The sequence below is a fragment of the Somniosus microcephalus genome, chromosome 17 (genome assembly GCF_052327205.1).
Source record: "Somniosus microcephalus isolate GS21.2 chromosome 17, FLI_Smic_1.0, whole genome shotgun sequence".
Taxonomy (NCBI): domain Eukaryota; kingdom Metazoa; phylum Chordata; class Chondrichthyes; order Squaliformes; family Somniosidae; genus Somniosus; species Somniosus microcephalus.
In genome coordinates, this window is record NC_141003.1 from 33,049,147 (window position 1) to 33,063,951 (window position 14,805).

Here is a 14,805-nt window from a genome sequence, read left to right on the forward strand (position 1 = left end):
CTGTTCTGCAGCAGGTTACTAAATTAGATGAAATCATATAAATGTTTTCACTGCAGTGGTCATTTACAGTTTCTTTAATTTTTCAGTCAGAATTAGATGGTCAAAGCATGCAGCTAGATGTTTCAGTTACAAATAAAGGCAGTGTTCAGGAAAAGCCTTTTGATGTCAAGACTGCCAGAGAAGTCCAAAATGTACCATCACAGGAATACCCTACAGAAACAAACTGTACAAGCCAAGCTTGCCCTTATTCCAACAGTAAAAAAGTCACGATTTACTCATTGGAGTCAAACCTGGTTAATAGTGAGCAGAAGGAAAATCAGGATCAGTTTGTTCCACCCTCATCAATGAATTGCTCCTCACAGACTTGTGCTTATGATCAAAAAACTATTGACAGCAAGTTCGTTCGGGGTCAGGATGCATGGACGCAAACGGAGTGTTCACTCACACGTATGGGAAGGTCAAATATTGCCATACAGTGCAACTTGTCAAATGCTACAGAGTGTCTTTCCTTTCCTGGCAAAGAACCAACCAGTCTGAAAGATGATGGCAACAATCTTGTGTATAACACTAGGGGACAGTATAACCCATCAAAGAAAGAGGCTCATTGTTTGGATGCATCTACTAAGAAACCTGTACTACTCACTGAAAAAGATCCGAGTTTAGGCAACAGGATACATTTTGAGGAACTGGATGACACAAAATGCCTTAAAGCCAGAAGCGAAAGGAACACTAAAACTATCGCACACTACAATAGTTCTGTTCTGATCCCCGGTAGCTGCAGCAAGAGTGAAATTCAAAGACCAGACTCTCAACAGCCAAAACAAACCCTTCAAAATGAAAATGAAGTCTGCAACTTATCAGGCATTCAGAATATAATAAATCAAAAGGAATTAGCAGGCAAGTTCTCTAGAATATATAACATTTACAGGCCTTGAAAAGATAAACATTATTGTCCTTCATACCAGTGTTTACTTTTATATTGAGATGCTGTGATTTATATTGGGATGGTTTACCTTTCTTGAGCTGTAACAGGCTCACTTTCATTGCAAAACAGCCTCATCGCTCCTCTGATGGCTCAGTGGATAAATACATTGCCTGCTATGGCACTAAGCCGTACAGACAAGCAAGATCCCAGGTTTGATACCTGGTCTGCAATCAGTTATCCAGTGATGCAGTCGGATCTTAAAATTGATCCCAGTGTTTCTGTGTTTGGATGGGATTCTTGCTTTTGATCGTTATCCAGTATCCCTTATGTGGAAAAAAGTGTATTTGTATGGATGTTGGACAAGAACAAGATCAGGCTTATCTTTATTGTTTCCTAACAGCCTACTGGCAATCTTGGTTCACAAAAGAAAAACAGCCACTTGAGCAAGGGTTCTGGTGCCTATGGAACCAGCATGAGCCTCTGCCTTCTGAAGGAAAGAAATTGGGGGAGAAAAAGCAATTTTACAGCTTGGTCTTTACAAAGTCCATCTCCTATTAAATGTTTTCTGCTTACATGATAATATGGTGTAATACCTTTTATGTTCTCTGCATAAGTCAACATAGATTGAAATGTAATGAATGTAGACCAAATTAATGCTGACCCAGTCAAGGTTCTTACACAGCACTGATGGTCAGGAAGAAAGACATGCACAGGAAGGTTTTTCTTGACGCATTCTCAATTCATAAATCATGAACTCATAAGCAGTTTCATGTCTCTCCCAAGTCTAATCAGTAGCTACCATCTCTTAAGGCTTGTTAGTTATACCCTTGGTACTTTATCTGTTGATGTTCTTGATCTCATTATCGCCATTGCTAAAGTTGCCTTCATGAGGCTTGTTTTTTTTTGTACCAAACCCTTCTATATTCAACAACTCCTAACTTCCAGTAAGTCCTAAGTCTATCGAAGACCCAATTTCTTAGACTATCACCCACAAGCCTGGTGCACTATCATACGTTCTAGTGAACACCCATCTGTTGACCTGCACATCTGACTACTTAGTTTATCCCCAGAATTGTTTCCTCCTCTGGGAAGGCTCATCTCGCACCTCTCTCCTGAATAGAATATATGGAACAGCTTTTTGCCCGATATGCAACTGTTTTTCTTTGCTAGCCTCCAAACTCTCCCATTCTTTTTATAGCCTTACTTGTTTGTTTTGACATCATTCATTCTATGAACGTTGATCTCTTGTAAGTCATAGTTAGTGATGTACAGTGCTCTGAGTATGTGTTCAGATATTTAGTGATGTACAGCGCTCTGAGCAGATGCTAATTTCTTCACAGAAATTAAAGCCCTAAGTGCACTACAGAGAATAACCACGAGACTGATCCCGAGAGCTGCAGGACAGCTAAAAGGAAAGTCTGCAGAAACTTATATTTTTCAACTTTAAAAGGTGATAGAGTAGGCTTGTAAAAGTACACTAGATGGTACAGAAAAGGTAAATGGGCAACAATACTTACAATTAAACTGTGACAGTAGGACATGGGGCAACAGTTGAAATTAGCAAAAGGTAAATTTAGGACTGATGTCAGGAAGCTTTTCACACAGAATAATCAACATGTGGACTTTCAACTAGGGTAGTGGACACACAAACCCTGAAATTATTTTATGAAACCGTTTTAAGAAATGATGTGATGTTCTGTGTATCACATAGCACAGTTCCCATTATTACTGGTATATCACTTGTGTTAAGCTAACTTGGTTTTCCTGTTAAAGTTGCTGTTACGCTACAAGCTTTCGCCCAACACTTTGGACTTCTGACCACTGCAAAAGGCAAATTCCCCTCTGAACCCTTGTGTATGCCATGAATAGTATGCCACAGGACTAACATTTACCCTTGAATTACAATATACCACTTCAGAGACCACGTGAGATGTCCACCATGTTCTTCTGTCAGCAGTGAAAGCCAGTAAATACGACAACTGCTTTATTCAGGCTAAAACTAAGTTTTAAAAAATTACACAAATGTACAAAACATAAGAACTGAATACAAATAAATGGAGTGTACAAATAAATGGAGTAAATAAATAACAAAGTGCTGGAAACAGTTCTGACAAAGGGTTCGACCCAAAACGTTGACTGTTTCTCTCTCCTCGATGCTGCCTGACCTGCTGAGTGTTTCCAGCACTTTGTTATTTCAGATTTCCAGCATCTGCAGTATTTTGCTATTGATGTAGTGAGTAAACAATGACTGAATCAATTCACAAAAGTTAAAAATATAAAATAGAACATTAATTACTTAGTCCAATGACCTGCAAGACTTTGAGGAAAACAGTCCTTCGTGGACTACCTGTTACGTGGGTGAAGCAATGTTCTCACCTGCATTACTGGGGCCAGCTATCAATTTAGACTGTACCGAAAGTCAACTAAAGATATTGGGACTGAAATTCCTGGGGTCCCACTTCATCAGCATAATTTAGTGGCGAAGAACCCACATCTGCACATGCTGACAGTCACACTTCTCATGCTAAATTACAGGGATGAGGTCACTTGCATGGTTGGATCCAAAATATTGTACCTTCAAGAGCATTTCGTTGGTGCCCACGCTGAACTGTCAGAGCATGGAGAGGAGGCTTCTAGTCTTCTACTCCCAGTAGAGCAAGCAGGCGTTTTGAGGAAAATAAATAGATCCCTCAGATCAGTTACTGGTCATGAGTAAAGATTTGGGGCCTTTTAAGGCTCTCAATTGGTCTCCTGCCAGCTCTCAGCTGGTGAGAGTTCTGTTGAATCCATTTAAGGATGTAAAGAGCAGAATCCACAAGGAAGCCCATGAACTCCCCCAGATATTCCTTCTTGGCGTAGGGAGGCCAGAGACACAAGATTGTTCTACGTTCCTCCCCTGCAAACCACCACTACCGCCCCCCTCAACCCACGACAGCCTACCCCACTTACTGAAATGTAAAGAGCCAGTGCAAATGGAACAGAATCCTAGCCCAACCAGGTGCTGTCCCTATTTCCTCCGCCCCCACCTTCCCCAGGTGGAAATCAACCAATCTGTCTTCTGAGAACTCAGGAATTTCCTGGCCACAGAAAATGTCTGCAACTCAAAAGGCCTCCGAATAAAGAACCATCAATCAAAAGATACATAAAAACACTTTAGTTGCAGTTCACAGCCCCAGGTATTTCAGTGCATTGGCCAAGTATAATTAGATTAGTATCTAGGACAAAGCTTCCGCATCCTAGTTCCTCTACAGATCAAAAACCTGCCTATTGCAGAGACAGACAGACACTGAGCTCCATTTTCTAATTTAGTAAAGAGCAACTTCTATTTTGTCAGCCATGGCTCAGTGGGTAGCACACTCATTGTGGGTTGAAGTCGCACTCCAGAGACTTGAGCACAAAAATCAAGGCTGACACTCCATGCAGTATTGAGGGAGTGCTGCACTGTCAGAGGTGCCGTCTTTCGGATGAGACGTTAAGCCGAGGCATCCCGTCTGCTCTCTCTGGTGGATGTAAAAGATCCCATGGCACTATTTCGAAGAGATGGGGAGTTATCCCCGGTGTCCTGGCCAATATTTATCCCTGAATCAACATCACGAACAAATTATCTGGTCATTATCACATTGCTGTTTGTGGGAGCTTGCTGTGCACAAATTGGCTGTTGCGTATCCTACATTACAACAATGAGTACACTTCAAAAAGATAATTCGTTGGCTGTAAAGCGCTTTGGGATGTCCGGTGGTCGTGAAAGGCGCAATATAAATGCAAGTCTTTCTAGTTATTTCTAAACACACATTTATCCTGTGCATCTGAAGTTAAATATTTAATATAGAAATAGTCCCCATTTTTTCATAGGGTAAAAACTGTTGCATTCTTGCTTTAAATAGACCTGGAAGTTATGCTAGAAATGACATGTGTCACGTCGGGGGGGGGGGGGTGGGGGGGGCTGCTCAATTCCTGACACAAACCGCAGAGCAGTCCATCCGTCAAATAAAAATGAGGCCCGGGAGTTAAAATTGCCCCGACATTATGCCAACGACGTCATGGGGGTTTCCTGCCCAATTTACGTCCTGAATTAAAATTGGGGCTAAAGTGTTGAGTTGCATTATGGTGTTGGCGACATTAGCAAAGTTAACATCACAGCACCACTTACAAGTGTAACAGGTATTGCAGGTTTAAGTGTGAACACTTTTATAATAGGCTTATGGGAGTTTTCAGTGTATTTTGAAATGGAGTGTTCTGACTCACGTACCATTTTGATTACATAAAAGACATTTCAGCCAGTTAATCAAGAAACATACATTTTGCGTACTCAACATTTTAAGTACGACAGGCATGCATCAGCTGAAGACATTTACATACACAGCACAGCAGTGATCAAAATGCTGTCTCAAACTCACCAACTTAGAACAGTCACGTGTTCCTCTTTTGTTTGATTTTGTCCAAAAAATGTGCACAATGCCAATGCTATAATTGTCAAGTTGTCCCATCGATACTGTAATCTAATAGATCCAGATTTTCAATGCAGTAGCATATTGACCTATAAAATCATTATTTTGTACTAACTGTAGATGGTACTGAAGATTTGTGTTAAGTTTTTTAAATGAGATTCTGAAATGTCATGTTTACAGGTTGGGAGAAAAATGTCACTCATGTAGCAGCCACGCAGACTGCTTCGATGGCATCTGATGATCTCTTTGGCCAGAAGGTAAATTTAACACAGGAGTCTAAGAGACAAATAGATGCAGTAGACATGAAATCCCTACCTAATCAAGGAATGAAGAATCAGAGGAATTCTGAAGAAAACAAAACCCTACACGAGATTGCTGATATTTTACTCTTACTTGGACATTCCCATTAGTTTGATAATGGTTATGGAGACTAAAGAAAATATAGTTCTACAAGTTCTTGATATCTAATCAATCCAGGCCAGTTACAATATAAAATGAAATATAATAGAAAATGCTGGAAACACTCAACAGGTCAGGCAGCATCGAGGAGAGAGAAACAGAGTTAACGTTTCAGGTCCGAGACCCTTCGTCGATGCTGCCTGATCTGCTGAGTGTTTCCAGCATTTTCTGTTGTTATTTCTGATTTCCAGCATCTGCAGTATTTTACTATTGTACAATATAAAATGATCATATTTTCCCCTTCCCCAGCCCATCGTTTTTGAAAAATTTGAAACTGTGTATCAACTTGTATGTAAACCCATTAGTAAACTAATTTATCATTTATAGTGAAGCATACTTGCACAGTCTGATATTGTAAACATCTCCGTGCCTTTGGACTCAATGGAAATTCTATCACAGTAAGTAGAGGAATTCAAAACATAAATGCTCAATAAACCTGAGGTTTGGTTTGTGGAGAAGAAACACACATTTGCTGAGACACTTAGCACTGGCGTTTACTAATTTGAATATTGCAGGCTTGGAAACCTTAAGACAAAACAGTTGGTCATATCTGCATCAGTCACTGCTAGATAATGCGGATTCATGTCACTCACCACGATACTAGCACCAGTTTGACATCTTTATGTTCAACAGCTTGCAAGTTGTAAACATCAAATTAAATTTGAAGATAACACAATGATATAGGTAATCAGTTAACATTTATTTTTTCCCTTTGCAGGCTCATGAATCAACAGAATCCAATAACTAGATCCATATAGTTTCATAGAAAGTATAACATTAAAACATGTACAGTAACATGAAGTAACAAATATATCTCTAATTTTACAACGCTAATGTACAAATATTTCAGATTTTAATAAAGTTGTATTTAGGTCCCCCCAGAAAGTATAGATAACCCCAATACCCATTAATAAAAATTGAATACTTGTCAGAATTGCCAAGATATCTGAATATTACATCTCATGGTGATGTATCTTCATTTTCTCTGTACTTTAAAAAAAATATATATTCCAATCCTGTCATTGTGTGGAGTTTGTAATTAGAATCAAATTGGATTGTTTTCTGCCATTGCATTTGTTCAGAATGTTACATGAAGATTGGTTTTATTGAATGTTGTACAATTTAAATTCAGTTTAAAAAAAAAAAATTGGTAAATAATTTTGGTTCATACCAGCTTTTTGTTCATTTTAAACAGAATATAAAAAGCACATGGGGAAAATAGCTCCCCATCTGATTATTGGTCAGTTTCACTGGCGCACCAACTTTGTGTTAAACAGTGTTGTACAAGTGTTTCTAAATACCTGTGTTTCAGACTTAGTAAATATATTCTTAATAGCATTTATATTGTATATTGGTGTTTTTTTTGACTACTATTCTCTTATTCATAATATCTTTGGAATTCAATTATTGGATCATCATAAGAAAGATTACCTTGGCAATCCCACTATATTCAACCAGCTACACAAAGTACTCTTTCAAAAAAATTACAGTTGCACGTCTGTCATCCAATAAATGCCCCCTCAGGTGGCCATTTATACATACTATCCAAACATTACAATGCCTTCATTGCACTGCAATGCTGAAGTCAAATTCATAATTAAGGGATGTGTGCAATTCCTTATAGAGCATTAAAACCAATACTATTATTGGTTTTAAAATAAATCAAGTGTAGATTTGTGGTACATGTAATTCTGCATGAAAAATATACTTAACTCTGGAAGTGTCTTTTTCAGGTATCAACATTACAATTAGAGTCAATTTACATTACTAAAGCAAATAGAGCAATCTGTTCTATATATAAATATATACTGTTACAACACAAAAGCATTTAGCCATTTTGATTGTGTTATGTAGTTGATGGAAAGTTGAAATACTTTACTATTGATGTATTAATGTTTCCATAGACCAAATTTTAGAATATTCATATGGAAAACATTGCAATAATTATTAAGCGAATGTAACTTTGTCAAACTATTGCCTAGCAACTCTGCAGGCAAACTTAGTTCACCTGTTTCCTTGAAATACCTGGCTAATGTACACTTAATGTTTCTTAAGTGAGCTAGCATGTTGTGAATTTACAAGGTGTTGCAGTGAACATGGAGAAGGATGTCACTGGTAAGCAATTAAATTATTTTTCTATTTTCGGCAGTAGTGATATTAGGCACTTTCTGAACTGGTGTAGCACAGTTACAAAGAGTAATGCTTTCCCTACTACTGTAATAATTCACGTTAACCTCAGAAATGTGCCCCCCTCCTTCTGCACCAGTATAACTTTTTCACTGATCCTTATAGCTGCTCTGACTGAGACAGCCAGTTTCATGTTAACATGTGCCAAATCATGGGGTACTAATAACTGGACAAACTGTCGAATTGCTATTATATAGGAGCGAGGCTGGAGACACTCATCCCATTAGTCTGGGATTCCAAGTTTCCGAGGAAAAAGGGTAGGGTTCTATTTCACCGTGTCAAATTGTGTTAAATTGGTCAATTGCAGTATGCCCTTGGTTATTCCCTTCAAAGTATCTTATATTTTAAAAAATTGACCGCATTTTTTTTTAAACATACCATATTATATCTTATGCAGGGGCCCAGAAATTAAAGCAAGATTGGTATGAAACAATTATGACATTATACAACATGCATCAGTTTCTGTTTGAATTGTAATATTTAGCTTAATGCTTTTATAGTTATTTTCTATTAACAATGACTTCTTTGTGCATTTCAGAGCACTGAATTTTGGCATACATTATCCTCTGGCTGTTCAACCATTAAAAAAAAAATCATACGCAATATAAAAAGGAATATACAAAATTACTTTACATTGCAACAGAATTTTAATTGGAATGGTTTTTTTTTGGTCTGCCTGGTTCTTTTCATAAATTGCTGTAAAATGTACTTATAAATATCAACTGGGTTCATAACTTGACAAATGAAGTAGGTACATATTGTTGCAGTGCAGCACTAGATTTGATGCAGAACTCAATTTAACATGCATATTTTCCGTCTTGTGCTCAACAAAATGGTATAGAATACTGGAAGTACATCAACTGGAATCCTTAAATAAGCACAGAAATCAAATAGTATTTGGTTCTCACAGGAGCCTACTATCCAACTGCTACCTACCTTTTCTAATGAATGAATTTCTAGCCCAGAGTGTTTTCTAAACAATCTAGGGAATCTTTGCACGCATTGAATAAATAGTCAGAAACTGGTGACCTGGGATTACGCAGTTTCCCAATATCTGCTCCTGACGCGTGTTGGCTCAAGTTTTTACAAATTTACAAATCTCAAAATTTTCACTGCACAACAAAATGTGGAACCATTTAAGAGGGTGTTGTCGTTTTATCTATCTTGTATTGTCCACTGGGGGTTGTTTCTGAAAATTGGCAACTTTGCTGCCCTTTTGGAATGGTCTGTCTTTGCAAGACAAGAAGAAATATGCAAAAACACCATTTCTAAATTTGCAGATGATACCAAATTGGGGGATAGTCAATACTGAGGAGGACTGCAACAAATTATACGAGGACATTAATAAACTTGCAGAATGGCCATATAATTAGCAAATGAATTTCAACACTGATAAATGTGAAGTATTACATTTTGGTAAGAAAAATAAGGAGGTCACATATTTCTTGGAAAATAAGAATCTAAATGGAGTAGGGGAACAAAGGGATCTCGGAGTACAAATATACAAATCACTAAAAGTAGCGACGCAGGTTAAGCAAGGCCATAAAAAAAGCAAACCAAGCACTAGGGTTTATTTCTAGAGGTATAGAATTGCAAAGTATAGAAGTTATGCTAAAGTTGTATTGAACCTTGATTGGGCCACACTTGGAGTACTGTGTACAGCTCTGGTTTCCATATTATAAAAAGGATATAGAGGCACTGGAGAGGGTGCCAGAAATGCAAGGGTATGCCTATCAGGAAAGGATGAACAGGCTGGGTCCCATTTCTCTGGAAAAGAGAAGGCTGAGGGGTGACCTAATAGAGGTCTTTAAAATTATGAATGGTTTTGATAGAATAGATACAGTGTGTTTCCACTTGTGGGGAAGAGCAAAACTAGAGGCCATCAATATAAGATAGGGAATTCAGAAGAAACTTCTTTACCCAGAGAGTGATTGAAGTGAATAGTATAGATGCATTTAAGGGGTGGTTAGATAAGCATATGAGGGAGAAGGGAATAGAAGCGTTTGCTGATAGGGTTAGATGAGGAAAGACAGGAGGAGGCTCGAGTGGAGCATAAACGCCAGCATAGACTGGTTGGGCCGAATAGCCTGTTTCTATGCTGTATATCCTGTGTAATCTTAATGTTCTGATCCTATGCTAAAAAGCTATCTACCTGCTATGGGGTATGGAGATGTTGTATCTCCATTATATTCAAATGAGAGACTTTTTTTCACATTTGTTTCTGTGGATATATTTTTCATCACACTGGAGTGCCCAAAGTACTGGTCTTAAGAAAACCTCTCTTTGGCAAAAGGTTAACTGTAGATGGCTGGCCTCCAATTCCAACAAAATATGAATCTCAATCAGATTACAGAAAATATACTCAAAATACTACACAGATAAGAAAACACATACCCTGATCCAATACATACTTTGTTTTATACTCTTTCTCCAGTCCCCATAAGACACTGGGGAACACTTACAAAGGTGCTGTAATCAAAGGCTTCTCCAATCTGAACTGTCAACCTTCACAAGCACTGTAACATGAACTTCCTGTTGCTGGTACTGTTAGAAGATTGAAAGTCAAAGGCCACATGTGCTAACCTGCTAGGTATGCCAACTACAAACACCACCAGTGCAAATTCCATGCTGAAGAGACAAAGGATGAATAGAACAAATTGAAGACAAAGATCCTTTGCGGTATTTTTGTAATATCAGAAAAATATAGATTTTGTAATCATGCTTTTTGGCACCACAAATATTAAATTACAGTGTCACTTTGAAAGCTATCCAAATAAAACCTCAAAAGCATTAATAAATAACGGTTTTGTTACTTAACAAATGGGTTCAGTTCTATGGTTACAGATGGTACTTTATCATACTTATTAGACTTTTTGCAACAGAAAGTAGTGAAAGATATTTTACTAAATGACAAAACTTAAAAATTAATTTGACAAAAGATGTATACAAGTTGTGTTAAGTTATTCCACATATAAATGCACAATACACTGTCAGTGGTGTCAGGTACTGGAAATGTAATTTCCATCCACAATTAATAAGTAGAAATTTTAAGTAAGGCTTTTAATCCCCCTTTCAAAGTTAGAAATTATTTTTTACTAAATTTATGTCCATACATTATCCAAGATGCCAGGCAGGCATGTTTCTTGCCAACTTTGTTCTGTTTCTGACTGCTAGAATGTATGTGGGCAAAGATGACAAACTTGATCATTTTTGTGCTTGTGAGAAAGTTCCTCAACGTCTAAGACCTAGACAAGATCAGTTTTTGCCAAAAGGGAGAAAAGTAGAAACATCCTACATGACACAAAATATCGGTACACTAATACACATCATCATCACCAGGCTACCTAGAATAATGTTGCTTTCGCATACCACATACCTGAAAACTGTTAAACAAAGCCAAGCTAATATGGTTGCCTTATTTGCAAAAGATTATTTAAGATTTTTTTTGAAGTATAACGTTATACCAAAGTGATCTGAAATGCTAATACGTTGCATCTTTTATCTTCATCACAATGATGGACACAGAACCTAATGTCAGCAGCAAGTGCTGTTACCAGTAAATTCAGAATACATGTTTGTTTGCCCACCAGTGAACCATACAATGCCATCTTCATTTTCAGCTCTTTGACAAAGTGGACGAGAAGCTATAAAACAAAAATACAATGGTTTACAAAGACCACTGGAGTTAGAAGTTAAAAGCATGGAATGATTTTTTTTCAACAGAAGAAGCAGCATCCAAGTGCAGAATCACACACCAAGCCAGAAGCCGAGTAGGCGGACACCAATATTCCTCGATTCTTAAGAGGAATTATTAAAGACGCCACAGCAGATCATTCTACATCAGAAGCATCATTATCAGAAAGATGATAATTGCTTCCTTTCACTCGAATATATTCAATGTGCCGACCTTCATCAGAATCCAAAAGGCCACATGTGCATAGCCTGTTCTCAAACAAGCTCTCAATTTCCTCCAACTTTATTCCTTTAGTTTCTGGAAGGCATCCATAGATGAAAAACAACCCTAAGATGGCTAGTCCGGAATACAAGAAGAAAACACCTGCAACACAAAAGTGCAGAGTAAGCAAGTTATTCAATAACATGAAGTGAGGGGGGAAAATTAATATAGTTGAACACAGGTTTATATTGGAGAGAGTTTATGCATTTGATTTGCCCAAAGTATCACTGGAAGAATGATAAATGTTTACGACAATGAAAAGAAATGTAGGCCTGAGTGAGTCAAATGCAAATAACAAACTATGAGCCATAAGCAGCTGGGTTCTATTGTTTATCCATTTGTAATGCAAGTTTCTTTAAACTGAGGTAATAAAAATTTCAGTGAAATAAAATTCATCCCTTACCATAATATGTAAGATATTCTGCCAAATGCAAAAATGTCACTGATACAAGGACATTGGAAATCCAGTTGACTCCAGAAGAACAAGCGTTCCCTGTACTTCGTGCCCACATTGGATATATTTCAGAATTTACTGTCCAAGGCATGGAACCCATTCCTAAAAAATACAATATTAGTCTTGAGCACTGTTAATACACTTGTTTCCAAATACAAGCTTTCCTGATAATGGCCCAGAATTTCTTGTCAAAATAATGATGAGGCTAATGGCATTCACCGTTATTTATGCGCAAATTGCACAGCAACTTCAGGTAAAGGCAGATGCACAGTTAAGCGCAAAAATCCGGAAGTTGCTGTCCGAGATGCGCCTTTAGCTTCGGGAAAACAGCATCTTGCTGTCTGATTCACCACTCAAAAGCATTGAACGGCGTGAAGTTCCTGTCATTGCATGGTAGGTACGAACTAAACTTGCTACAGAAAGTTAGGGCTTGTCCATTTCAGTCTAAGTACTCTTTATAATGGTGAAATAAGTGTTAATTACTGCCAAACAACATTTCTGGTATTGAAAATTAACTATTACAAGTGTGGAGTCTCATTCCTGCAGCTTTTAAACAGAAAAAAGTTGAAGCTAACTGCACTATATTTGAATGCGTAAAGCATTCACAATAAAATAGATGAATCAATAGCATAGCTAGAAATACATGGAATTGATCTAATAGTCATTATGGAGACATGGTTGCAGAGTAACCAAGGTTGGGAATTAATTATTCAAGGATACTTGACTTTTAGAACAGATAGGCAAAATGGAAAAGGAGGTGGGAGGTAGCCCTGATAACAAGAATGGGATAAAGACAGCAGAAAGGATCTTAGCTCGGAAAAATCAAGATGTAGAATCAGTTTAGGTGGAACTGAAACAAGTAGCAGAAAACACTGGTGAGAGTGGTTTATAGGCCCCCTAACAGTAGTTGTAGTGTCGGGCAGAGTATAAATTGGGAAATTAGGGGTGCATGTGACAACGGTAATACAATAATCATGGGTGACTTTAATTTTCATATAGACTGGGCAAACCAAATTTGTGCGGAGGACGAGTTCATTAAATGCATTCATGATCATTTTTTAGATCGGTATGTCGAAGAACCAACTAGGGAACAGTCTATTTAGATCTAATATTGTGCAATGAAACAAGGTTAATTAATAACCTTGTAGTAAAGGAGCCTCTGGGGAAGAGTGATCACAATATGACAGCATTTTATATTGATTTTAAGAATGATTTAGTTAAGTCTGAAATTAGGGTCTTAAATCTGAACAAAGCAAACTACGTACATATAAGGGGTGAGTTGGCTAAGGTAGATTGGGAAACTAGATTTAAAGCTATGACAGTAGATAAGCAATGGCAAACATTTAAATAATTAATCTCAATTTGCAACAAATATACATTTCCCATAGGAATAAAAACCCCATGGAATTAGAAGTCCAATTGTGGCTAACAAGAGAAGTTAAAGTTAGTTTAGATTAAAGGCTTCTAATGTTGCCAAAAAGAGTAGTAAGCCAAGGGTTTGGGAGGATTTTAGAATTCAGCAAATCATGAACAAGAAATTGATAGAGATGATGAGAGTAAACTAGCAAGAGACATAAAAATAGATTGTAAAAGCTTCTATAGATAGTAAAATTGGGTCTCTTAGAGGCAGAGACAGGAGAAATTATAATGGGGAATAAGGAAATGGTATCGAGACATTAAACGAATACTTTGTATCTGTCTTCACAGTAGAAGACACAAATAACATCCTGAAAATAGTGGGTAACCAAGGGTCTAGTGAGAATGAGGAACTTAAAGAAATTAGCATTAGTAAAGAAATAGTACTGGAGAAATTAATGGGATTAACAATTGACAAATCTAGACCTGATGGCCTACTTCCTAGGGTTTTAAAAGAGCTAGTGACAGAGATAGTGGATGCATTGGTTTTGATCTTCCAGAATTTCCTAGATTCTAGAATGGTCCCCATGGATTGGAAGGTAGAAAACGTAACCCCGCTATTCAGGAAATGAGGGAGAGAGAAAACAGGGAACTACAAACCAGTTAGCTTGATATCATTAGTAGGGAAAATGATAGAATCTATTATTAGGGACGTGGTAACAGGGCACTTAGAAAATCATAACATGATTAGGCAGAGTCAACACGGATTTATGAAAGGGAAATAGTGTGAGTTTCTTGAGGTTGTAACTAGCAGGGTAGATAAGGGGGAACCGGTGGATGTGGTGTATTTGGATTTTCAAAAAGCATTCAATAAGGTGCCACACAAGTTATTACACAAAATACGGGCTCATGGGATTGGGGTTAATACATTAGCATGAATTGAGGATTAGTTAATGGTCAGAAAACAGAGTAGGAATTAACGGGTCATTTTTGGGTTGGCAGGCTGTAACTAGTGGGGTAC

At 37.6% G+C, this 14,805-nt stretch overlaps 2 protein-coding genes across 3 annotated transcripts in view; one reads left to right on the forward strand and one right to left on the reverse strand.

Annotated features, from left to right (window-relative positions):
* Window positions 1-7,170, forward strand: part of LOC147105622 (uncharacterized) — a 53,902-nt gene extending 46,732 nt beyond the window's left edge. Inside the window, exons 9-10 of the mRNA XM_086010927.1 lie at window positions 87-897; window positions 5,554-7,170. Coding sequence (XP_085867053.1) covers window positions 87-897; window positions 5,554-5,783 — 1,041 coding nt within the window. The 3' untranslated portion in view covers window positions 5,784-7,170. The remainder of the gene's footprint in view (window positions 1-86; window positions 898-5,553) is intronic.
* Window positions 7,171-11,582: 4,412 nt separating this feature from the next.
* LOC147105623 (proton myo-inositol cotransporter-like) overlaps window positions 11,583-14,805 on the reverse strand; it is a 227,407-nt gene continuing 224,184 nt past the window's right edge. Inside the window, exons 9-11 of one of the 2 annotated variants that reach the window (XR_015081535.1) lie at window positions 12,378-12,530; window positions 11,775-12,076; window positions 11,583-11,663 (exon numbers count right to left, since the gene is read on the reverse strand). Coding sequence is in view for 1 of the 2 variants with exons in the window: in XM_086010171.1 (XP_085866297.1) it covers window positions 11,850-12,076; window positions 12,378-12,530 (380 nt within the window). In the remaining variant the exon portion in view is untranslated. Of the gene's footprint in view, window positions 12,077-12,377; window positions 12,531-14,805 lie in introns of both variants that reach the window. The other variant, XM_086010171.1, reaches the window with a different exon arrangement.